The following is a 27469-nucleotide window of genomic DNA, read 5'->3' as shown; positions in this document are numbered from 1 at the left end:
TTGGTATTACTGGAGATGATCAAAACAGTAAAATATATATATATATTTTTTTTAAATCACATTAATATTACTTTACATTACTTAAAAAAAGAAAAAGAAATTTGATTTCCTTCATTCTAAAGAAAGGAAACAATCCCTCGTGATAATCAGGGAAATGTCAGCCGGTCAGTCCACCTGTGCTCCTATCAATAGGAGGGCCTCCTCCTCCTCGATTCCAACAATCATCACATCCACAGAAACTTGGCATCGTTTGGGTAGTCATGGCAACGGCACCACCCATTTGCCCTTACCCCGTGTATCCTGGCAACAGGCAGATGAGATGAGGCAATGGTATCGTGTATATGTGTGTGTGTGTGCTTTTTTTCATTAATTGAGTTGTCAGTCACTCCTTGCTGTGACTGCAGGATTAAACTAGTTCTTTATAGACCCTACATATGTGGTGCACAAATTGCAGTGGTGTGTGTGTGTGTGTGTGTGTGTGTGTGTGTGTGTGTGTGTGTGTGTGTGTGTGTGTGTGCGCATGTATGTGTGTGCACGTGACCAGGCTGTGATGAATGCGTCTCCTGCAGTTAACAGACTCGTGTGTTAGCGTCAGGGGATGTAATGGAAGTTTATCACTGAATGAAATGCAGCAGGACCCCATGACTCACAGCGCTGCCCCTCTGAGTGGGAATCACTGGGTGTACGAGGGGAGGTGAGCAAATGTGAGCTTAAACCGGTACAGACCTATTATGGACGTCCTCCGTCTTGCCCAGATGAAATATCTTTGGTTTTTTTGACCAGCTAGTCAAGACAGTGCAAGCAGTATGACATTGCACCTTTAGGAAATTTGTTGTACATATTCTGATATTTTACAAAAATAAAGCAAAAAAATTAATAGAAACGCTGATGAAATTCCTCAGTTATTCACCTCTACTCTTTCTTTTACCGGCATAATCATGTTTCGCAGATAATCCCTCATCACTGGCTCCCACACATCCTTGATGGGGACCAACGGGAGACCGTGACTACACGGATCTGACTTTGCTGTACAACTGTGATGATGTTTCATAGTTCACAGCTATGCAGGAGGGAAGCATTTTAACACCTGACAAATGAAACGGCCAACATGATGCAGCACCATAAAAAAAAAAAAAAAAAACTAAAGTAAGAGTGAAGTGATATGAAAGAAGCATACTTCTTACAAGAGGATACTCACCTGTGTATATGCTGGCGTTGGAGGCGGGGATACCAAACTGTGACTCAATAAATTTAGGGATGAAGGTGATGAAGGCGGTGACGATGGCGCACTCTGCTGTGTAGGACAGGCTGACGAACAGGAAGGTCATGTTGCTGAGGATCCTCAGCGCTGCCTTCGGGAGGTCTGAGAGACACGAGACAAGACGGAGCACCTCGTTACTGTCGTGCTGTAATTAACACGTTATAAATGTCTTGATTCGGCTCTCGCTCACTCCCAGACAACCCATGGAACGATCAGAGGAAGAATCATTACTGGAAAGTTATAATTAAGAAAAGACAAAAAAAAAAAAAAAGAAGCTGCATTGCAACCAAAACAAACCTTGTTGACACATAAATAACCAACGTCTCAAAAAAAAAAAAAAAAAAAATTGCTATTAAAGACTTGGAAAGCTAGCGGAAAGTTTGCTATAGGATGCAAACATGCGGACCGTGTGTATGTGTGCTGCACGTGCAAAACAAACCAAGCTCTACAAATCGAGCCTGAACGCCGTCATCCTTGGTTTATCATAACAAGGGCAAACATGCCCTTTATGTCTGCTTGAGGGCAGCGTCCATTTGATTTGGTCACCATCATGCAGAAAGCCCTCCCGTTCTGTCACTCAAAAGTCATGTGGTAAGTATGTTGCTGTTACTGGGCAGCAGTAAACTGCTTCAGCTTCAGCTGCACTGCGGTATGTTGTTGCACTGAATGGGAAAAGGCCACTAACAACAATGCAAGCAAATGCTTTTACTGACCCCCTCCCCTCCCCCCCGAGATTAGAAGTCTTCGAACAGGAGCTAATAGGGATTCAGTTTTACTCACAGCCATGTGGGTAAATGCCTGCTGTCATGGCAACTCAAACGTGAGCCTCCCAGTTGAACTACTATCTTGCAAATCATATCCATCCCTTTGGCCATAAATCAACTTCACACTACGTCAGCTAATTGCACTGAAGTCCTTCCCAGGAAATTAAAAAGGCATTTTCCATTTTTACCAACAAGTCCATGAGCAAACTTGAGGACAAGTGTGTTATCATGTACAATCACAAATATGTCAAAAATGCATTTCTGCGTTTATCCTGCACAGGGTCTGGCAAGGTTGTTGGTACTAATGCTGCTCTAACACTGGTTTAGGTGTGTTAGCTGCAGTCCCCTTAAACATTCTCTGTTTGGACTGGTCGAGGTGGTAATGTGCATTTATCCAATCTTAGAATCATCAAATCACAATCCTCCACACATTAAGTTTCATTCTGGCATCCTGTTTAAGGTACAAACATGTCAGAGCAGAAGAATGCTTCCCTGGTTTTGTTCGATCACATTGAGAATATTCTAATGGTCTTCTTGATATTTCATCAGTCAATTCCTCGTGTTTGAGAAGTTTGTCGTAAATGTCCTTGACAGAGGTACAAGGTCACTGGAGCATACAAACTCCCCGATCTCATTAACACGGAGGTGTAAGATTTCACGAGCAGCTTGGCACAATGAGGATCTCTGCCGTCCGCAGGGACCTCAGATTCAAGCTGCTGCTTTTCAAAACTACTGGTTTGTTCCTTTGCCCATCTTAACATGACCATAACGACAAGGACAAAAGAGTGTTAGAGTGGGAAAAACCCATGAATTCTTTATTCTAATTTGTATTAATAAATTATAAGGCAAGAGCTCGACCAATTCAAATGTACAATTCACGGAAAGATTTTTTTTTTTTCTATGTGAACAGAAAGGTAGCTGAAGAAAGCAAATCAAAGATTTTCTCTTATTTATTGTGCAGTCTAGAATCCAAAAGACCAGGAAAGGTCCCTCCATCAACAATAATTATCAGTAACTTAAAGGAGTGAGGTCACTTATGAGCACGCACAGCTGCTTTATTCAAATTAATTTGAACGTTGAGGATTGGAGACTGATTTCAGTCAGAGAAACTCTGTGTTGTCTATTCTTGACCTTAACTATCTGTGGGAGGAAAAATGGTTGACGAAAGGCGTTAAAAAGAAGCTTTTATTAAAGCCTTTCAAGCTCAAGCATTATAATCCGAGTCTTATATTTTATCATGAAAATGTGTACTCTTTCCCCTCACTCTTTTTTTTTTTTCTGTCTCTACAATCTTGCTTCCTCATTTCCTCTGTATGTGTGGTCCGTTACAGACACGTTTGGGAACAGGAGTTAAAACCTTTAGCCAGGGACATCTGACCGAAAACACAACTGGCGCCTCCAGTTTTGTATGTATGTATGTGTGTGTGTGTGTGTGTGTGTGTGTGTGTGTGTGTGTGTGTGTGTGTGTGTGTGTGTGTGTGTGTGTGTGTGCGCGTGTGCGTGTCCAGGGGTCTCGCACCCCGGCTGAGGGCGAACATTCAGGCTTTACAGTCATAAGGTTATCATGAGGTGCTTCCGCTGGCTCGCGTGATTCATAAGCAAATGCCACAAAGCGAAGCAGTGTCAAAAGAATGTGAGGTGGATTATAATTGCCTTTTATCAGAGAGGTTATTAGGGAGCTGGCCAGCCAGAGTGGGTGACACGGTACCTTTGATTTGGGAATAGACATCTTAATATTAATTCAGCGGATCTTGTTGTGGTTGGGGAAATGTTAGCGGCATTTGTGAGTGTTATCCCAGATCAAAAGGTGGGAGTAGAGCAGTGACGCTAATTATTTCATTCCTGGGAGCCCGGCTGTAATCTTGTCTGGAGGGAGACAGATGGCGAAGTCCGGCCGGCATCTCCAGCAGCTGCTCTCTCCGACAGACGGACCACTGACTCGCAGTAGTTGCGACGTGTCCTTTTTTTTTTTTTCATTCGAATGCACTTGATGGCTCGGTCAAACTGTTTCAGTCGTCAGGTTTTCAAAAAGATAAACCTTCTCTCTTAGCCGAGACGGGTCAGAATAGCATAGTATGTCTAACAGCTGGTCAAGTCAAGAAATGGACAGGTTACAGTGAAAGCTTGAATGCTGAACAATCAGACTGCGCATGACTCCAGGACAAAGGTCTCAGAGGACATACAGTATAATCATCGTGAGCCTTTTCTCAAGTTTATATGAATCTGTAATATTAGTCTAACCTGTAATATAAACATTGAAAATAAACAAAAAAAACACCTTTATTCAAATTAAGGAAAATAAACTGGGGTTTAGTTAATGTACTCATTTATATTTATCACATTCTTGATACAGAACTTTTGGCTGATGACTACAATAGCTGTACTTGACTGGTGCCGACATAAATTCATCACTTAACTTGGAAATAATATTTGACAGGAAAAAAATGACCAACTATTTAAAAAAATGACCAACTATTTAAAAAAAATTATCATTCAGTCATTTACCATTAGACCCGAATAAACCTGTTATCCCCGAATACTGATTCAAATATGGGTAAAAAATTGGCACCAGCCAAAAGCTGGAAAAATATCTAAGTGGACAGAATAGTTCAGACACAAAATAATAATAATAATAATAACAACAACAATATGGAGTGGGTGGTTGATTTGAACATGTATCTGTCAACGGCTTGTCAATGTACACATTTTCAAAAGTTAATTTTCCACCCAGATTTCAAAACCTCAACTCAAAGTACCGATACCAAGTACCAACTGTGACCTCATTGCAGGAAACTTAACATGAGTGTTGTGGACTGTGCTGACAGGTCATCATTGTAAATGAGAATTGGTTCTCAATTGATTTTACCTGGTTAAATAAAGGTCAAAAAAAAAAAAAAAAAAAAAAAAAAAAAACGGAGTCGGCGGGCTTAATAACCGAGAAGATGCAACTGATTTTGGACATCAAATGACACAGAGGAACTGTACTTAATGTTGATTGATCAAATTATGACTGATTACTGATCCTCTTATAAAAGGTCATTATCAGAGCTAATACTGATCTACAAATCCGGCCGGCGCATGCCCAATTTAAAAAGGAACTTCTGTTTAACTTTTGATATTCATATCCAAAAATATTTAATAAGCTACTCCCATAATGTAGATCATGTTTAGCCACAACAGAAACTGCGGTCTGTATCAAAGGTTTCTTGAGCATGTTTAGCACCACGTATCAGGACCTTGTGAGTCACGAGTCAAAAAAAAAAATATTTGCACATATTCTGTGGGACTTGTTTTGTCCTGTATCTGCAATCCTCACAGGTAAATAATCACTTATTGAGCCGTGGTTACGATGCCGACGTCTCAGCAGTTGTTTATCCATACTTCTGGACATTTCAAGGGGAATTGCGTTTCACGCAGCAGTAAACCAAGGTCTGGAACATTACACAATCAAAAGTTGGTCCCTCTGACGTGCTTTGCTGAAAATATTCCGTGTTAGCATTTTTCAGGTTTCGCTCGTGATCCGAAGGGCGAAAAAAAATGCTCCGCGAAAACAGCCACTTCACTGCAGCACATCTATCAAGAGAAAGTGCTGAATTTGTGCAACAGACAAGCGCACACACCTCAATAGAAGGACATGCACAGCACAAGAACACATCCCGGATCCAAATATTGAAGCGCCTGAGTCTGCGAAATTGGCCACAGTTTGCACAACAGCCCAAAACATCCCGCCGAGACGGATAAAAGCAGCAGGAGAGCTAGCAGTGGGCTGGGGAGGCAGTATGTGCCTCTACAAGACTAAATACTGTTCTGACTGCTCCAGTTGTGCACATAAGGATTCATTTATGAGTGTGCATCCATGCTAAATACATGCTCAAATTCACAAGAGGGATTTTGCGTGCAATAAAGTGAGAGAGCGAACATGTGTGCTGCTGTTTTACTCCGCTGCTCAGTCGGTCTTCTCCTGTGTGGGGAAATGGGATTGAGTTCCCCTGAGAGCTCATTTAAAAGTGAGACAGAGAAACAAAGAGAGAAAGAGAAGGAGAGAGAGAAGGAGAGAGAAGCATCCGACAGAGCAAAAATGACACAAGAGGAAACCAGGAAACACTAGGGCAGGCCTCAGCGTAGCCACGGGGCTCTTCCAGGGAAAACCGGGAGATTCCTGTTGTAACTGGCTCAGAGAAAACACAGTCTTCCAGCAGACAAGAACAGTGTGTGACCTCTGGCCATGTTCACAACTCATTTACTAAAAAGTTAACAGAACCTGATGTCCTACTAAAACTGCCCATGTTTGCAATGCTTCGCCTGCTTCATTAGGCATCTGTGTAGACACACTCCTCCATCATCAATCAATAATATATTTAAAGCAGACCTCAATGAAGCTTGCACTATTGGATAAAATGATTAATCAAGGTCATTAATTGGATTACAGGCTGTTTGCACATCAACAGCTCACAGTTCCTTTGTGTGAAGTACAAGTCCCACCCAAAACTACAGGAGGTTGAATAGGGAGGCTGATTATATCCGTCTCTCACCTTTAATATCCTTTCCAAAGCCCATGGAGGAGGACACGTTTTTGCCTTTGCTACTGGACTTCTCCTTCATCACATCGTCATCGCTAGAGACGTCGCCTGGCGAACTCATCTTTTTCTTCTTCCTCTTTTTGTGGCGTGGAGGCAGCTTTTTGGGGAAGGCAAACATGGGGAAGATGACCAGAAGCATAGCGATGGCACACAGGAGAAAGCCACTCCACCTAAAAGGAGGAAACAAAACATGGGATGTCAAGGCAACTGAGAACAACACGGGGAATGCACATAAAGGAAACAGGTACAGGCATACAGACGCATGTGCATATTTACCAGTTGCCAACAAAGCGGGGGTCATTCTGGTCGATGTTGACGACAGTTTTGGGGTCGACGTAGAAGCCAATGAGTACACCTCCAAGCAGGTAGCCTGCTGCAGGTCCCAGGGCTCCCATCACATACATGATGGCTAGAAGAGACAGACAGAAGCACTCAGGACCCTCCCAACACATCACAGCTAACACTTTTCAAACTTTTTGTTTGATGTTCTCATAATTAAAACAGAATTAGACAGCGCTAGTTTCAAAGCCTAATCATTTTTTTTTCCCACTTTCCTCATTAATGCTCTTAATGACCCAATGTTTCCTGTGACTGCTTGAATCAGACCCAGGAGAGCTGTTCATTACCTCCGATTCCTTATCCACCATATTAAGAACACCTGCACTGAGATCACTGGAAACTCGCCATAACCCCCCCGAGGTCATTTCTCACAGCCTGTGAAGCGTCTGTAACAGCTGACCTGAAAGCTCCCGAGGTCTCACGTTGACCCGAGGGCGCCCCTGCAGCTCAGACACACCAGCAAACCTCTGCACGGGTGGGGGTGAAACATTAACCCTCCGGGGGTATCAGACCCCCACTGAGGTGAGCCAAATCCTCCATCTCTTTGCCGCAGGAAGTAGAAAACTCATTAAAGTTAGATAACCTTAGTTGGACAAGCGGAAAAACCTCCTGCTGACATCCAGCGGAGACGCAAATCAAAGCCATTTACTCGTCAAGAGTCAGGGGGCAAACTCTCTATAATTACACCTGGAACATCGCCGCTAGCAACACGTATGTGTGTGTGAATGTGTGTGACTGATGGGATGGATTAGCACTTTATTATCATTGTGCGTGTGTGTGCATATGCTTTTAACATGTTTCTGTGAATGACAAAATACTAAGACTGCGCAGTTATATTTTCACTGGCGCACACAAAGTTGTGTAGGGTTGACATATTTCGAAGTCTATAAATCGCAATGGACAATGAGAGTGGGGTTTGGGCTGGAAGGGCTGGAGGGGCATTCACGGTCCATCCTCTCCTGCTCACCCAGTCTTTCTTTGTTTTTCCTTTCCACAGATCCAGGATGTTCTTGTTCCTTGATTTGGTCTCGGTACTAAACATGCTTTGCATGGCGGCACTAAACCCCATTAGCAGTGTGTGCGTGTGTGTGTGTGTGTGTGCGCACATGTTTGAGTGTGTTGGTGTTTGTGTCAGAGTCTCGGTTTAGCAACAGAGGCAGCAGGTGTGCCGTGTGTCCGGACCAACACTCAAATGTCTAATCTCCCTCCGGAGACCAAAGGAACACATCATCTCGGGCAGATTACATAACACGCACGCACGCACGCGTGCGCGCACGGCATGTTGATTATCCGAGTAAGGTTCAAACATTGTCCCAAAGCCCAAATCATTATCTAGACTTAATTAAATCCCTGAGAAAACTATTTCAAAGAAGAAAAAGAGAGGAAAGTGTTGCTTCAACAACAAATCCTCTCATCAGGTCACTTCCCTGGGTTACAAACACGGTTTAATACAGGTTTCTGATGTAAACTTGTGATGAAGAGAACATGCACAGTGTGCACATTTAAAAACGTGTATAAAACATGTATTAGCATGTGTAACCGTGTTACATGTGACTGCGAAAGTCTGTGACATTTCCATTCCAATAAATCTATACGAGCAGACGGCAATCACTTCTCTAAACACCTCCAGCAGGTGTCCATCTCTCTTTCCCTTCTCCTGCCTCTTTCTCTCTTTCCCTCGCATATCATAGTTCATCTTTTTAACTCCTTTCACTGCCATTTCTCATATCCTGCTGCTTGGAGAGTCAATTCACTACAGCAGTCAAAACCGTTTACACAATGCAACAGGATATTACCACCGGAGACTATAAACAATCATATGTAGCTGGCAAGAAAACAAGAGGTCTTATCTTACCGTCTCCATCTTGAAATTAGAAATGTCTCACAAAACCCAAGCTAGTGAACCTCGCTTTGGTGGTATGTAGCAAAACAATTTGCATGGGCCGCAAAATTAAAGGCTGACTCTGACACCCACTAGAGCTTCAGTGTGTTGGTAGACATCCTTTTAGAGCTTGCGGTGGTTGCAGATTCAAATCTGCTGCTTCCTGCATTAAACCCAACAGGATTTCAACCCTGAATATAACTGAATGACGAGTTAAGATGGACTGTTTTGGAGTGCAACATAAAGAAAAGCCCCGAACCTTTTCTTTACCCCCCCAAACACACCAGACTTCAAACACAATTTGGCCCGAGTCAGCTGCACCAGGTGCATCCAGCCTGCAAGACACAGGTTAACCACCAAGTATGGTCCTCTGGTTGCCCTCCAAACTCCGTCCTCCCATCTCTCAGGCGTCCGGGTCGGGATGGCCACATCTCATCACCTTTTGGTGATTGTGAAAGTCTGCCTCGCCACTCCATCCATCACTTTAACAGTGTTCTGCCCGATTGGAGGACAAAGGGGATGATAAACTGTGCCTCGCTCGTTGCCCTATCCTGCCTGTTTGGCACCGAGCCGGGGTGGTTTAGGATCAGCGGGCTGGGATGAAGGGGTCGGTGGGCCGTATCGGGCCTGAAGGGCGGCCGGGGTAGAGCAATCGGTTTGAGGGATATGCTGGCACAGCAGCATCGCTCCATCACACACACACACACACCCTGCGGTGGCAGACGTCAAGAGGACTGCGGGGGGGGGAGGTGCATGCCAATGAAGAACATATGGCGACCACAGGCTCACTCTACTCAATTACGCAATAGACCTTCAGCAGCAGCACGTGAAGGACAAAACCGTATAGACTTCATATGGCTTTCTACACGCGTGGAGGTAATGGATTAGGAGCTCTCCATAGCAGCTATTGGCTTTTCACTCTTACGTTATACAAGGTCGGCATCTAAATCATCCAAGTGGCCGATCAGTCAGGCTTTCAATATACTGAAGTCATTTTGCGCTGACTACTCTGTGCATTAGACACACATGAAAAGATACAAATTGGGGATGAAATCATGCAGCGTGCAACTTAACATGCGACAGGCAGAATCCAATATCGGCTACGAGATATCGATGAGGTTTGAGAAAATGCTTATTACACAGCCGAGAGGAAAAATAAATACATCCCAGCACTGAAAACAACTCAAGAAGCACAAATGTATCAATTTTCAGCTCCTTGACTGAAGCGTCAGACAAGGTCAGCTCCTCCCTACATCTTAAAACACATACATGAATCCTTATGTGCACGCACACGTACACGTGGCAGTGAGGTGCATCACGGTTAAGTGTGAAGGAGGGACAAGGTTCGAGATTTTTACAGTGCACCATTGACCCCAATTTTTTGTTTCGGCTCCAATGTTTGTGATGGATGGACAAGAGCAGTGTCGGGCAGAGGAAGACGAGGTTTAATCCAGAAAGAGAAAGGCAATACAGCAAGGCACAGAAATATATAAAACTTGATAAAGTGACAGAAAAGTGGCAGTGAAACAAAGCAGAGAGAAAGGAAAACAGATGAGGAATGGAGAAACAGAATAATATGAGACCGAGAGCCTGAATGAGGAGTGAACATAAAGAAAACAGGGGGGGGGGGGAGGAGGCGCTGGGCTGCAGTCTGTGGTGACTGATCCTGCTGTGTAACAGAGTGATAAAGCTTGCTCAGCAACATCCCTCTTACATCTAACCTTCAGGGACCAATGCTGCTCTGTTGTCTCCACTCCGCCTCCTCCACACTCTAAGAGTTCTGCTCCTCCTGACTCTTTGTATTCATGAGCGGCACTGACTCATTGAGAGGAATGAATGAGGGTGAAACACAAAAAGGAGAACGAATTGAAAGAATTGGGGAACTTATTTTCACTGCAGAGGATCTGTATTGTATCTTCAGGTGTTATTTTGTCAGGCCTTTGTAGTTATCAAGGCACCAAGCTGCTTCCATCGCCGCCTTGACTGTGAATGGAATTTCAGGCATAACAATAAAATGGTGTCTGCGAGGTCTCCCCATCCCCCCGCCCCCAATCCTTCCTGACCTCCTGTTCTCCTCACTCCTCACCCGTGAGACTCAGCCAGAGCGGCGTGGAATGAAGGAAGAGAACGCGCAGCGACCAGACCTGATGAGAAAGCACATTACACCTAATGAAGCAGCTCCCCGGTGGCCAAACTAATTACCACAGATTAATGATTTGATTTAATTACGTGGACAAAATGAAAGGACAGGTCTCGCCTTGTCAGAAGATAGCGAGGTTAAAAGGTTAAGGCTGCAATTCACACAACAGAAGAAGCCTCAGTGTCACACTGCCCTTTTATCACATCTGCATCTCCACACATGCTGAAACCAAGCTGAGCTCAATGTCTGTCTGTCTGTGTGTGTGTGTGTGTGTGTGTGTGTGTGTGTGTGTGTGTGTGTGTGTGTGTGTGTGTGTGTCATCATTTGTTTTGAAACACATTTCCCTCCTGCCACTGGCCTCCAATATGAGCTGCAGCCGTACGAGCCCGGCTCCATAATCCTTCTCCACTCTTTGGCTGCAAACTTCGTTTTGATGAATTGTGTAGCGCTCCACCTGGCTATTAGCCTACAAAGCTCAGTCAGCCTCTAAACGAGTCTGGGAACAGATAGCAGGCAACAGCACACTGACCTCGGATTTGTATTCAATGCATTAGGTACGTGGGTGCTGTCTAATCTCTGGAAAAGATGCAATCATAGTGTCTTCTACGCATTATTCAAGAGCTGTGTTCAACTTGATATATGTAGCATGAACTGTTCAGTCTGCTCTGGGATAATAGTCGATTTTCACACCAGTTGTATGACCAGGTTATTCTGCTTCATTTAATAACAAAAATGCCATGTGATGTGTCAGAATTCAGACTCGGCGGCTAAAGCTCTGTGGAAAGTGTAGCTCCAGGTGACAGCTAGATGACAGATGATCTATGCGGCTGTCGCTGTTAGAAAGAGAGCGACAGGGAGGGACACCGCTCAATGTATTTCTGTTATGGGGGGAGGGTGGGGGGATCAGTTCAGTCACGTGACCTCGCCACCCCCCTGAGAGACAAGAGGAGGACAAAAAAGACAATGAAATAGGGGAATGACGGCATTGTCATGACAACTTGCTGACATAGCAGTGTCTTCTTACAAGTCCCAACCTTAGTTTTACCCAAAGGGCATGCACGGGGACTGTGGCCTCACACACTCATGCTCACGCTCACGCTCACGCTCACACACACACACACACACACACACACACACACACACACACACACACACAAAGTGTAAGGGCAGTGGGGAAAAACCGTATTAATATGCATGAGTTCTCCATACAATACGCATACACAACAAGAATGCAACACTGCAAATCAAAGGGCCTGTTTTCTCCCAAGTCCATTGATGACCTTCTTCATGATGCATCATCCTCGGAGTCCCAGAAAATAATCAAGTGCAAGATCTCATTCACAGCCTCGGGGGAGGAGTTTTCTTTGCAAGAATGTGCATGTTCTTGCATTAAGCATCAGGTAGATAATGGAAAAAAAGGTCTCCATGGCCACCTGCAAAAGCACTTCCTATAGAAGAAGAACAGTTATGTAGGTGAATAAGATGGAAGGCAAGAGGCAGGATGTGAGGAGGCATGAAGACAAACAAAAGAGTTGAAGTAGAGGGAAGCTGAAGGGGTGTGAAAGGAAAAAAACTGAAAACTGTTTCCATCAAGTCAAAAATTAAAATCAGCATGAACTCATCTGCACTTATTAATTCTTACTAAATCAGATAATAAGACAGAGAAATACACACATAAACACATTGTAGTGTGTAGTTCGAGTGAGATATTGAAAAAATTGTAGTATTGAAAGATAATCTAAAGTCTGACAGTGATGCAAGCCAGACACAGTTATACAGATCTAATATGGTAGAAATAGGTCAAAAGGCCATTTTCTGCCATATGTTACACTGGCAGATATTGTTTCTCTGATAATAACATGAAGATTAAGCTTGGCAGCAACACGCCAATTGGTTTGGAGCTACCAGTCAGTTTGGGCACCCAAACAACACTCAGCCTTATTTACACTGTACCACGCATTTAATCTGGGTATTTCAAGGACGGCATTCCATTTTAAAATGACCACAAATTCTGAAAAGATGAGAATCTAATCTATCAATGCATATATATATATATATATATATACACACACACACATGTTCATATTCATTAACATTAAATAGCACTAACGGTCTGTGAACGCTCTACATTGTGAGGCTTTGCACAGGCAGAACAGTGGATGGTAAAAGGCTTAAAGATAAGCACAATTTTGAGAAGCAAGTACAAAAAGATGCAGGATGTGTTGAAGATTTGAATGGATTAAGTAAAGAATTTAGTGTGCAGTTGGCACAGAGGTATACGGACCAGGAGCAAAGTCTTTATCAGGCAGAAAGGCCTCTTGAGAATCACAAGAACAGGAACATCAAAGCAGGTCTGACCTGGAAATCAACATTCAGGCCACCCATCAGGCCTTTGTACCGATTCACTATATAAGCCCCTTAAGTAAAGACATGACAAGTCACAAGGGGCTCTAAGAACTGGATCAACATCTGAGGTCGAGCCTTCCCCCATCCCACTCCCTCCGATGTCCTGCTTCTGTACTGCAAACTATGACCCAGTAACCTTTCGCCTCATCCGGATGGGGGTGATGCGGTGACGCGCGTGACTGACGGGGCACACGGTGAGGCACACGGTAAGGGCCACTGAAGACTCATTCATAAATCTTCTCTCCATGCTCCACTGGCGTATGTTGAACTCACTCAGAAATTACAATACCTGTAAATAATTATGTCTTATACCAAAACTCATCAGTGCATGACAGTAATGCCCAAATCTTCAGGAAAAAAAAAAAATCCAAACAGCACGCTGTAATTAATTTTTCATGCAAGCTGATATACTTTCCATGCAGGGGTTCCCCAAGCTCACTTTGCTAAATCAAATATTTAGAAAAGGAGTGAAAAGAGAACAAAGGGGGTTTTCTTCTATTTTTAGCTGCTCCCCAGCTGCAGGAGAGAGAGCCTAAGGTACAGCAGTTAGCCAGCCAGTGAGCCGCTCACTGGCTATCAACACACCATCCCTTATTCATGGTTATGCCGGTGTGCCGGAAAAGCAGCACATCATAGAGATGTGCATGAAGTGTATGTATAACTGTGTTGACCAGAGTTTCAGCCAGTCAACAAAATAAAAGTTCTTGCAGCTGGCAAGTGCTTTCCCGAGGGACCCGATCCACCCACAGCTTCACTTTTGTGCGAGTCAGTGGGATCACAGACCCGAACTCTGACACCCGTTGACCATTTTACTGCTGATTCCATTGCCGGCCTAAGACTTCTAGACTTGCACCGACAGCAAAAGACCGCAAATCTGCTGTTGCCGATTTACCAGAATCCACTTACAGGGCTGAAGGAGGGCAACGCTGAATGCAAAGAAAGGAAACGTCTCAAAATCAACTGGGAATGTGGTGATGGAAGGAGAACCTGCCGTTGATGCACATCGGGTCAAACCTCAGCTGCCTACTCTTCCCTGCTGCATTAAAACTGGTCCTCTAAATCAATCACTGTCAGACAGTCAAACACAATCTGGGACGTAAGATTTGAAGTCTAAGTTTAAGGAAACACTTTCGGGATAAAATCTGATTAAGTAGGAGTTCCTTCTTAGAAGCATTTATGATTTATCTCGTGTTAATGTTCTTATTTGATGACTAGTGTGTGTTTCATTCAATTTTCTTTGATTGCATTGGGTTACTTGGATTCTGTCATAATTGCTTGCAAGTGTAGTATTTTATTGTGACAGCTGCCTACTGACTTTTTAGTATAAAAAAATAAGTATTTTTGTGAGTCAGGTGACAACTAGAAATCTGTTTTCACTCTCTTCCTCACACTCCTTGTGACTAGCCAATCAAACCCACACACTTCTCTTTAAATGCCTCAGTGATGGGATGTCATTTAAAGAAACAGCCTTAAGAGAAATGTGTTTATTCCTTTGTGCCTTTCACATTACTTCATTTTCTAATGTCTCTCTGAAGTCTTTCACATGCAGTAACACTGAGTAAATCCTCTTACTTAATTGTCTAATCCATCATCTTTTGTGGATGTTTCTCTTATCCCATCTTTAACTCCCTTTACTTTGAGAACATTTGAACAAATACGCAATTTGTCCACTGTTGAGTGTTTTATTTTTTTTTCAATCTCTCTCTGCCTGAGCTGTTAAATCAACACATTTCTATTTTAGGTTCGGATTAGTAATCAGATTTGTGAGCTTAACGGTACAAATAAAGTTCATAAAAAGGTCTTTCTGGGTGAAAATTGACCATGCTGTGACTTTACAGTTTTGTTCAACAGTGTGAATCATTGCAGAGAAAAACCTCCGTCTATCATCCCGGAAATTTAAGGAGACCTTTACATTACCGCCTTTCATTCCCTGCTGCTAAAAGACAGACACTTTGTGGAAGTGTTCCCAAATCTAGAATCAAAAACAACAAGTCCACTGTGTGTCTGTGCATAGATAATGTTCCAGCATTTGAGAGGGTGGCAGATAATCTCTCGGCTGATGAGTGGCCATGAATGAGGCATCTGGGCTGGGGGTAGAACCACATTATACTTGGTACGCTGTGCATGTGAATTCATTAGAGCAGTGAGTACGGGGCTTAGGTTTTAGTTTGCCACCAGCTTGCACCTGCAGCTTTTCAGCCTCCCTCAAAGACAGGCATGGCACAGCAATCTGGCCCATGATGCCAAGGCCGTGCTCCTCAATCTTCGGCCTGTGCCAACAATTTGGGCTCCTTAGTGGATACTCCACTATTACTACCACAAATACTACAGCCCCCCCTCCTCAAAAGGAAAACATACCAGAAAGAAAGCTGATTTCAAAACTAAAGCGCTCATTAAAATACATTTTCTTCACACAATAAAACACGGTTTGTGATAGTCTACAGTTGCTCCCGTCTTGTCTTCAAGGCACCATAACAGTACAACTCAGATTACCCAGGGATTCAAGGCATATTCTAAATCATATTTACTGCTGCTCTTCACGCCTGCATGTGTTATGCAAATGTGTGTCTTGTGTAAACTCCTCTTCCTTGGCAGCAAGGAGAGAATCGGATTTACTGTTACCTTAAGGAAAAGGGAAACATAAATATCCTTTGTGATCTTAACCATGAAAACTGTAATGACTGTTTATGTGAATATAATTACTGTCCCAAAACACAACAGAAGAAGGAGCGGCTCCATGGGACAGCCATGCTTTCTTTCAAAAATAAATGGTGGTAACGCAGGCAAGGCGATGACTCGGTACGCTGCTCTGCAGCACAGGTGCCTCCTGCATATTGTGACGGGAGCGCATGAAGCCACACTTCACATTCTGCCGTGTCTACACACAGACACAGATGGTTCAACATCACTGCCTGCTTGCAGGAAAACCAAGTGTATGGTCTGAAGCACAAAACGCTGCCTCCTGCAAACACTTACACTCACTGTCAACAACCCCCACCAAAGCCTCAAAACTAACCCACCCACAACTGCAGGTGTATGCACCACCGCATACATGCAACCCCCTCCCCAGGCAAGCAACCTGCCAGCTCTCACCAGCTGCTCTCTCTCTCCATTCACAACCCCAGCCTCCTTACTACCAACAACTGGGACCCCCAACATGTAAAAAAAAAAAAAAACACGCAGCAAACCGGGACTAAAGCCTGAAAAATTAGCATGACTGCAGTAGGCTTTGGGCAAATACTCGTACTTAAAGTATCAGTACCAAGCACGGGAATCCTACATTTATGCACCCCTTCTCTAACGTCCCACAATGATCAAACTCAGTTGTTAATGTCTGCGGACGACTCTTGTCAAAACACTGTCTCCTCAATGAGCTGTATCGCAGTAACACGTTAGCCCACTGGCCTGCGTTACGTAACGTACAAATCAGATAGTTGCAACGTTTAGCGGCAAAATGGACCCCGGCAGAGCTGCTGCTGCAGATGAATGAGCGGAGCCGAATTCGTCCCCGTCTGCACGCCTGCCGGGCTACATTTTGGACTGTGATGCATTATTCCTCAGTAATGCTGGACATTACACGTGTGAGTTTGTGCTCGCGAGTGTTATGTGCAGAAGCGACCCTACAGGGCGAGGTCAAAAAAAATGTTTGGAGTCATCCATCTCCCTCGGAGTGGGCTCCTGTCCCTCCGGGAAGCTCAACACAGATGGGAGTGCTACATGTCAGCACAGCAGGAGAACAGATGAGGGTCAAAGTGGACAAACATGTAGTTCATTCAAAAAGTAAACATAAAAAGGACACACAAAGTGTACAAATGCCATAATTAAAACGTAATATAAGAGAAAACCTTTCATTTTCTCAGGAATGCGGTACTAGTACATATGAAGAAGAGTATTTGTATATAGTATCCTCATGTGTTTTAAGGATAGTACCATTGTTTTCTTAAATACCACAACTTTTCACATGTTCTTGCACTGATGTGAACGCCAGTGACACTTCTCGCTCCAGCAACCCCCCCGCGTTCACACTCCATCTGAGCAGCACAGAGGTCAAGGAGAACAATAGCCGCTCTACTGCTCACAGGGCAAAACACTGGAATGGAGAACGAGTTTTGTTTCCCATCTCTGTAGCCAAACAACACGCTAAAGGCTGACCGAGGAGAGAAGATGAGACGTACGAAGGGAATGTAATTCAGCTGGACGTGGATGTACAGGCCGCCTCGGTTCAGTCTGTCCGACTGCGTGATGCCGTGAGAGTTGACGCACTTCCGACACGTTGAATCTCGAAGCAGCTCAGGCCGAGTATCGGTCTCGGTGAGAATGCGGCACGTGACGGCAACAGTACCTTCTGTTCTGATAAGACATCGCAGGACACGCCGCACCCCTGGCAACAGATAAACATCTGGTAATTATGGACAACAATTCATTTCCTGACTGGACACAACAGGCAGAGGAAAGGCATGTTTCTCCTCACAACGCTGATTAGTTTAATCAGAGCATACACACACAGAGATGCTGCAGGATCTGAAGTGGTTCCAGCGGGCAGAGAAGAAAAACATAAAAGGAAATCTTCAGAAAAGTTGCCACTTATTGTTTTTGTTATTAGCACAGGCTATAAAACACTTTGAGAGAAGAACGAGATCTGATGACCGAGTGGAGATATTAGCAATATCAAAGCTATCCATCTTAATAGAAAGGACAAAGAGAGATAAACAATATAATGCTATTACAAGATGTTACGATTAAGACTTGTCATTAGACATGAATTTGATTAATTTGCAAATGATGCACTTTAATGTGTCCACAGTGGCAGATGCTGTTCAGAGAATGAGCCAGAGTTTTGCAGTTACTATATTATATCTATAATAACATATAAACCACCCAATCACTATATTAAACAGTCTGAAAAGCCTGTTGTTGTTTTCTTTTTTAAGATGTAAATGTCCCACCGTGTATGACAAAGAGCAACCCTTTACCATGTTTCTGTACAATGACATGACATGGCTATTTTGTGACAGGTTTTAAGAGTCAGGGATCAATGAGGATTTGGTGGAACAACATGGACCAAAGAGCCAGCAAGAACAAAGGAAAAAAAAAAAAAAAATTCTTTCCTGCATAGCTGAAAACAAAAGGGTTTCTTATCATCTCTGCTATCAAAAATTCCTCTTGTGGCATTTCCCCAGGAACCTTCTCACATTGTCATAACAGCCGCAACACTGAAAAATAGCCACCAGTCATCAGCCAATGAGGTTGAGCGATAACAACACGCATACGGTTGTCGTGGTTAAGACCCCGCCTCTGGAAACAAAAAGACTCCCACACTTATCTGAACCTCCTCTCCCTTATTGGATCCCGTCTACGCTACAGGATCAGCCGCGTAGAGGTCAGCGGTTCACAGCAGGGTCATAGTGGGACAGTAGTCAGAGCTGGCAGCCCGCAAGTCTGGAGCTAAAAAGGTCGCCTGCTGCCGAGTAACCCTGAGGGCCGGCGTGGTCGACCGGACCGGGTGTAACGAAAGCGGGCAGCGATATTTAAACCCTCCACGGGAATGAGCCCAAGGGACGGTGATGAAACAGGACCGGTGTGCTTTTTATAAGTGTGCCAGCTTCTGACGGAGCTCCGTGTACCCTAAACCAATCCTGAAATGTGATCCGTCAGCCCGGAGGTGCAAACAGCAGCGAGGAGGAGGCGGCAGGTTCCTCGGGGGACTCGTGCGTTCGCTTCAGCGTGTGCACAATCTGCATTTGCTTTGGCTGCTGCTCAGCAGAACAGGACACACAATTTAAATGAGATTGTCTGTGTGAGCACAGAAAAAAAAAAAAAAAAAAAAAAGGACGCGCCAGGGCACTGACCGATAATCCCGAATCACAAAAAAAATATAAAAACAGCGAGATTTCACTTTAAACTAACTATTCATTCCTATTTCCCCCCCCCCCCTCTCTAATCTGCAGGGAACACACATTACACACACTTCAGGGGAGACACTGAGAGCAACTGTTCTTTCTAAATTTGCCAGCAGAAAACCCACCCCTCGCGCCCATGTGAGCATGTGAGAGTGTGTCTGTGTGTCAGAGAGCAGACTAGGCTGCAGTTCAAGTCGTCGCTTCATGAACTGGGCGCCACCGCTTTTCCTGCTTCTCAGTTTTCTAGTCTCACTGTGTTAAGCAGAGCTTGCATCGCACACCGTTGGCTTTTTCAGGAGTGTCAAATAAAACGCCAATAAAACACGCACATACACAAAAGACGGTTAGTTTCCCCGAGTCTTCTGCACTGAAAATGCAGAGGCAGTGGGAACGATGGCTGGGAGGAATCTATTAACCTTATCCTGCATATAGAGCGGGGAGCCGCTTGCACCTTTTGCATGCAAAGAGACTGCCAAGTCTAGACAGCGAAATGTGATAAAAGCAACAGCCGTAAATAAGCAAACAATTTCAGGTGTATTTTTTTTACAGCGAGCTTGACTTCATACACCTCCTCTTGAAGGTAATGTGCACACATAAGCGAGCACTCTAATCAGACCTAATCTCTCAAGTCATCCCACATCGATAACAGCTTCTTGGCATCACTGGCTTGTAAATCAAGAAGAGGCCATCGGTGGACGAGGACGACGCCGCTCCTCATAACCCGGAGGTCACGGCCGCTGTCCAAAGGGTCGGGAGCGGAGCAACAAATTCAGGGGCAAGAAACGCGCTTATTGATCAATCTGCTCTGTAGGTCATTGTGTTGCCAGGTCAGATGGAGGTGAGACGACATCGTCAAGAGACCAGAGACATTCAGACACGGCAGCGCTAGAACAAAGGTGTTTTTCGAATACGTTCGTTTCCAATTCATCCTCTTCTACGAATTGCTATTCAGCTGCACAGCACAGACTTCATCTAATGCAACGAGCAACCTTCACACAAAATGAAGTGCCTTCTCGGAGAGCGGCACGGACAAACATTCACCATAGTAACGCCAAGAATGGGATGTTGTAAATCTGTCAGAGCGGAGGGAGAGAAAAGACGAAGGACAGGGGTGGAAATGTGCACATGGTGGAAACTTGAAGATTTAAGTCGCCAGTTCTTATTTTCATATCATTGGAGGTGAACAGCAAAATCTCCCAAAAAAAAAAAAAAAAAGGAAGATCCAGAAGTGAACTGTACATCGATTTCAGTTTTCCCCCCTAAAGCAGAGCAGAGCAGATAAAGTGTCCGTTGTTACATTACCATAGTGATGTGGGGCCAGAGCTGGGAAATGGGGTGACAGGTCAGAGGGAAAGCCCTACTGCGTATGCATGCAGGCAACAAAGATAACATCCTAACAAAGAAGCCACACACTCTCTCTCTTGCTCGCTTTCTCTCTCTCCAAGGACACCAGAAGTACCTCTCGATGTAAACCGCATTGTCCTATAAAAGAGAGAGCTGCTCCTCCCCTCTGAGCCCGTTCAAATTGAGATGGGGTTTACGTTAATGGGTTTGGGGAGGACAAAAAGCACTGCGAGGTAGGTTTGAGGAAAACCTCCAGATATGGGTAGCCTATTTCCTGACTAAATTAATTTGGGGGAAATATGGAAACAGGTGTGAGGATTTCTGGCTGTACAGATACAATACTGTAGTACAATCTCTCATTTTTCCACTTTTTTTTTTTTTCACACAAACATAAAAGCAACATGACAAGCCGGAGCACTGTTTGGATTCAGAAACAAAGTGACTTAAACCACACGGATAAGCCAACTGAAGCCTAGTTACCATGGTTATTCGAGTATCTGAAATCCAAATCAAGGACAGGCATTCCCTCTTATCGGCTCCCTCTGACATGTCGCAACATGTCTCTGTTTTTCACAAACAATGCTCTGCTGGAACGAAACAGATTATCCGTCTGTGACTCCCGTGTAAACAGCCATCAAGGTCATCGGAGCGAGTGCCGCTTTAGGTTTTGAATCTGTGCGAGGGAGATTGTCTCTACAGCGAGCCCCGACGCTTTCAGAGCACCTCGCCAAGGTGAGGGCAGCGCGAGTCGATGCCCGGGGTTGTTTTCTCCTCTTTTTCTGCGGCCGGTTCGATAGCCGGTGCTGCATCGGCTCCATGTGACGCAGGGATGTGATCAATACTGGGTCTCCAGGGCAGCAGAGCAGGCAGGGAGAGGACTCGACAGCGAATTCGCTTCATGGGCTGCGTAATGTTGCGATGAGGGGCCGCTGTCGGCGCTGTGGGCTGATGTTGTGCAACCACTTCAGTGTTACTTTCTCCCCGGCAGAGTTCATGCAAACACACACACAAACTTAAGACGACTGACAGACAGCTCGGTCATGCACGTGCAAATAACACAATCGGTCAACTAACTGTGAGTTTTGATAAGAGAAATTGTTTTTAAGTCAAGCAAAAATGCCAAACACTTTTAAATGTGAGTGTGATGTCACTTCAAATTCAATATTTTGAGGGTTTTTTTGAATACTTAGACAAAAGAAGCGATCCGACGACGTCACCTTGTTCTCTTAAACTGGCATTTTGTGATATAAATAATCAAAATTGTAACTAGAAAAAAATTAATTTAAAAAAAAGGCTTAACTGAAAGAAGTTGGAGCCCTACACACAAAGATCAGTGGGACAGTCACCATCTGTGGGAGGTACTGCACCAGACTGAGGGGTGCCCCACGTCCCAATAATCCAACAACAACAACAACAACAACAACACGCATACAGATAGAGGGATTGCATCCGCAATTACGGTGCAGTCCATAACCTATGTAGAGTATGTGGTGTGCATGTAGAGCCCATCAATCTGAGCAAACCCATTAAGGCCAGTAAATGCCGGGTGTCTCTGATAAATGAAAGGATACCCGTGTGGAAATGCCAGAGTGATTTAAGGAGGAATACAACAAACAATAGAGAAAACAATCTGCAGACACTTTAACAGAACCTCGTCTCTTCTGGACGAACACAGGAGCATGTTCCCGTACTGCCTGCCAGGCTTCTGTGTACACACACAAACCTAACGACGCTGCAGCATGATACACACACACACACACACACACACACACACACACACACACAGTTCTGTCCCATTAATCATAAGCAACCTAGTTCTGCTTCTTGCTACACACTTGTGTGCCTCTGGCCCTGGGTTGACTTTGCAGTCCTTGTATTTACCTCAGTGCGGTGCAGAGGTTGAATGCCGGGGAGATGTTACAAGAAGGAAAGAGAATGAACTCTTTGGATACATACATGCATGCATGTATGTTCATTCTCTCCTGGTAAACATCAGCGAGACACCCAAACAGTTAAAAGCTGTCTTCTAAACTTGAACAAAAAAAAAACAAAAAAGAAACAAAAAAAGAGTCAATCGGTTTATAATGGAAATAAAATGAGCTCGGACAACTGACACTAACCGTGTGACCCCAAAGCTCTGCATACTTCCAGTCTCACACCAGAGCTCCACGGTTTGTACTGCAGAGCAAGACAAGTGAAATTGCTCGAGGCTAAAAAGATGCCTGTATTAAAATAAATGTAACCGGTCTGGGCTGTTTAAAACCACCTAATTGCTTTCGTGTTCTCACATAATCCCTTCACTTTTTCCGAATGTCAGGCACAACCAAGGAAAATGAAATGGATCACTGAATGGAACTGAATCATCGTCCCTGACTACAGCGCTCGCATGTGGCATTAACCCAGCCTCCTGTTCAATTGATGGTACACTCCGGTTGGCTTACCCAGGTAGAGAGACGCATTTTCTTTCTTCACATTGTCGTCCAGGTAGGTGGGCCCCAGGGTGTAGATCGGCGTGGACCCCATGCCCACGAGGATCTGGGCGCAGATGAACAGGGCCACATACAGGCTGTGCTCGTTGCCCTCCTGATCGCGGGGGCACGACGCCACGTCGAGCAGTTCGCGCCCGCTGCTGTTGGCGCTCTGACAGAGGCCCCCGTGGCCCGCTGAGGAGTTCATCTCCTGGATCTGGTAAGGTGGCGAGATGAAGTGGGGCAGGGAAAACAACGCTGCCCCTACAGCGATCACAACACCACCTACAGCCAGCCATCGTGGCCTCTGACCTCTGCCGCCAAAGTAGGAGATAAAGACGACCACCAGCAGGCTGCCGATGTCGAAGCAGCTGACCAGCAGGCCGGACTCGGAGCTACGCAGACTGTAGCGCTTCTCGATGGTGGTGATGACGCTGCTCAGGTAGCCCGACACCATCAGAGACTGAATGAAGGTCAGGTAGCACATGCAGAACAAGAAGCAGCGGGAGTCGCTCAGGATGACCCGCACATACTTCCTGGCTGGGATGTGGATAAGGCGGGTGAGAGAGAAGCCAAGTTTTTTGCCTCCAGAGCCTGTGGACCTGTGGCCCTCCACCGGCAGAGAGCTGCTGAGCCCCACCATGCTGGACACAGAGGGGGAGAAGTCTGTCCTGGAGGAGGGCGACTCCGCCTGGCTGGAGTCTGGGGTCTTCGGCTGGAGCTCGCCGCTCTCATCCACAGCCACACAGGTGTGGGTCGTGGTGACCAGCCGGGGCTCGGCGGCCTTGCCGCCCGGCTGACAGGGTCCATTCAGGATGGGTAAACTTTTGGACTTGAAGCAGGTCTCCGGGTCCATGTACTGGTCCTGGAGCTCACGGATCTCCAGAGACTCAGACAGATCGCTCCCCGTTTCGTCATTGTCCGACGAAGTCATGGCGCAGCCGGACTTTCAGCTTCAGTCGTCTCCCGGCTGCACTGACAAGTCAGTCAGTTAATAGTGCCACATGAGGACACTGTGGAGCTGCTGGAGGGCTGGGTGCTGAAGAAAAGACCGCCCTGCCAGAAGGACTGAGGCAGACTGAACCCCTCTAGTTATGTGCATTTTTTTTTTAATCTACATTTCTATTACCAGCAGCATTGCTCCTTCACACAAAGCCTCACTCACAGCAAACCATAAGGCCCCTGGTTACTGGTACTAGTTACTTAACACTTGTGATAGTGACTTGACTGAACATAGAAGAACATCACCTTCTTTAACTCGATACTATGGATTGATTTGTTTATAATTACAAAAAAATGTCCACATGATAAAAAAAAATAAAAATGTCCAATAACAAAAAGGTGCTGTCTTTATACAGATCAGATGTTGATCTTGATTGTATGGCTCTTTGTTAGATGGCAACCTTGCTTCAAAGCTCTTTCTGTGTCCTTTGTCCCATAGCTGTGCAGCATCCTAAAAAAAATAAATAAAAGACAAACATGGGAAACGGAAACATTAACAGATATCAACAATAGCTACTTCCAAAGTGGAAATATACACGTATAATAACCACAAAAGTTTAACCCATTTCACTTCTGTCAGACAGTACTGGATTACACCGGCCGCTTCGTATCGCTAAAACTATCAGACAAGACGAGGAAAATATCCCACCAAAAACAAAAACAACCGTCACTATCTTGACAACAGCGTCGGTGTCAAAACTGTCGCTGCGGTTAGGAGAACTAAAAATCCAGCTCTCCTTTGTCAAAACGAGGAATATACCTGGAGAACAAAAGACCACGCTGCCCACAAACGTCTCAGTCATGACTTTGAAAAGAAATAACATCCAATTTCAACAAAGAAACATTGTCGAAATTAAGCTGCAGGCAACGCGACCTCGACTAAAAACGAGGAGAAAGATTTTTTTTTTTTTTTTATTTTTTTTGTCACAAGTTGAAAGGAAAGGCTGGAGGTGCGGAGGGCTGTGATACTCACACAGGACTGAGGGAGGTAGCCTGTTGTTCTCCTCGGAGCAGCCACACACTGAATGAAATCTGTTTGATGCCGATGGCTGCTGCTGCTGCTGCTGCCGCCGCCGCCGCTGCTGCTTGTGGCGGTGGCGCGTTTATGGACGGTCGGAAATTGTAAAATCTCAATTCAGAGCGCCAATAAAGTTGTAAAAACATTGGACGTATTTCTGATTTAATTCAGTCAGCACATTGTTGAACTTGGGCTCATGCTAGTACAAAGCCAATATGTGTCAGCCCCCAGTCCTGCGTGTTCTTTAATGAGGCAATAGGAGAATATGTCAGGCTTCAAGATATTTATTTAACAGCAGCAGAATAACCAGTTTACAGAGCTCTGGGTCCAGAGTATGTGTCAGTTCACGAAGTCTGATCTCCTGACTTTCCCTGACCCAGTCTTCTTATAGTCCAGACACCAAAAAGTAATGTGTATTGATGTGTCCTCTGTTGGTTGGTGGAGGTGGTGGTTGTCTTCCTTCACATCCTGGAGTGCTCCAGACAGTTCCTGTTTATGCCTCACAGAACAACAGTATGTGACCCCACAGGTTGCAGACCTCCCCCTGTGACCTTTTGGTTTGGCACAGTACTTTCACTCTCATTCACACATTCACAACCACACCCTGTTGTCTACACCTTCATTCACAACCTTTCGTCTACACCTTCATTCACAACCTTTCGTCTACACCTTCATTCACAACCACACCCTGTTGTCTACACCTTCATTCACAAACACAGCCTTTCGTCTACCCCTTAGGATTAATAGTTGATAATACGACCTATATATAAGTAATATGATATGGCATATATATATATATGTTGTATTATTGTAAACATAACCTAGCAACATGTAATCAGAAATTATTGGAAATGGGATGTATGAGAGGATTACACGGAGGTATTTGCTCGATAAATATACTCATAATTATCGGGCTATTATTTGGCCCCAAAAAAAAGCGCTGTGCTTTTTTTTTTTTTAAAGATCTAAAATATGAAAAAGAATCAACAAGAATCATCTACTTGTCTTTGTTGTTGCCATTTTGGCCATACATACGAAGATACATGAGCTAAGGAAAATCGTCTTTACAACTTTCAAAGTGGAGGTAAATCCCCAACGTGAGGAAGATTGAACGCATCAAATCGTGGGGGTAAATTGTTTTCCTCGCCAGCTAAACTGGGACTTGTAGTTTTTTTCTGTGAGTCTAACATCTCCGTTTAATTACACGGAGGACAGAGTCGATTAACAGCAAACACTTGGAGATATAAGCCGTACTGAAGAGTCCTTGAATGTATACTGCATCTGTGTTTTTTTTTTAGTCACTTAACTTGGATTGCAATTAGCTCTGCGACTTCATGTACCAGCATGCCTATCGGCCCATATGGTGGCTTGTTTTGGGCACTACGTCATGCGGACAGCTGGAACCCTTGCTGACATAGTGATTGACTGGTCACAGGGTTTAGTAGATAATAGACTCTCTACCCGACAGTCTCCGTGACGCAATAAGATGTAATAGAGAGAGATGAGATGAGAGAGAGAGATCTATATATAAGAGTAATATTCATATTACACATGAGCAACCATACTAATGACAAATCAGCAAAGATTTGTATTTTGAGAACAACAATATAGATGATCAGGATTGTAGGCCACATATTGATACCTTATGTTCATTGTTATAAGATTAAAAAAAATATTTATATTATAAAATATAAATGAAAGATCTGTCATTTGTCTGGGAAAACGTCTGTGCTGAAAGAGACTAAGACATATCTTACCTTTTTTATAGCTTCCCGCTGCCTGTCAAAGGGATGGATGACTTTCCAGAAGGTCATTAATTAATTTCCTGGACTACAGGGCTAGATGATCAGTCCTTCTCCTCCTCTGTTTCGGCTGCTTTTTGGTTCCTCCTTAGGGAGACAGAGCTTAAATAAAGACTTGAGTGCCAAATCTTTGTTTCAGCCCCCCCCCACCCCCCCTCCCCGCCCGCCCGCCCATGACCGGTGTACAAGAAAACATTTTTGTGATGTCTTCTAAATATTAAAAACACCTTATTTGTACCAAAAGTGACACAAAACCTCAGTGTTTTCTCCACAGTGACATGTCTCCTTGAGATTGACTGAGGAGTATCATGGACATTCAGAAGTGTCCTTCACCTCAAGGGGTTTTCATCAATGGCTATCAGCACCGAGGTAGCTAATCAATACCACAAACCACCATAGATACATGAGTATCAAGGGGTGTGTTTTAATGTACACACAAAGAGTCATAATAATGTGGAATAGCACCAAAAGGGTCAACTCACTCAATACTACTACCTGTCTTCACTTCCCAAATGCTTCATTAATTCGCAAAATGCAGATGCAGATGCTTTGCTCATACATCA

General features: G+C 44.5%; 1 protein-coding gene across 2 annotated transcripts in view; it reads right to left on the bottom strand.

Moving 5' to 3' along the window:
- slco5a1 (solute carrier organic anion transporter family member 5A1) overlaps positions 1 to 25127 on the bottom strand; it is a 36018-nt gene extending 10891 nt beyond the window's left edge. For both annotated transcript variants that reach the window (XM_069151666.1, XM_069151667.1), the window contains exons 1-5: positions 25060 to 25127; positions 23058 to 24537; positions 6882 to 7014; positions 6558 to 6775; positions 1199 to 1363 (exon numbers count right to left, since the gene is read on the bottom strand). In XM_069151666.1, coding sequence (XP_069007767.1) covers positions 1199 to 1363; positions 6558 to 6775; positions 6882 to 7014; positions 23058 to 24018 — 1477 coding nt within the window. In that variant the 5' untranslated portion in view covers positions 24019 to 24537; positions 25060 to 25127. The remainder of the gene's footprint in view (positions 1 to 1198; positions 1364 to 6557; positions 6776 to 6881; positions 7015 to 23057; positions 24538 to 25059) is intronic.
- Positions 25128 to 27469: the final 2342 nt, after the last annotated feature.

The sequence above is a fragment of the Embiotoca jacksoni genome, unplaced genomic scaffold (assembly GCF_022577435.1).
Source record: "Embiotoca jacksoni isolate LCO1_2020_lvr unplaced genomic scaffold, fEmbJac1.0.p SCAF_17, whole genome shotgun sequence".
Taxonomy (NCBI): Eukaryota; Metazoa; Chordata; class Actinopteri; family Embiotocidae; genus Embiotoca; species Embiotoca jacksoni.
The sequence above is the reverse complement of the archived record's forward strand: the minus strand, read 5'-3'. Positions and strand labels throughout refer to the sequence as shown.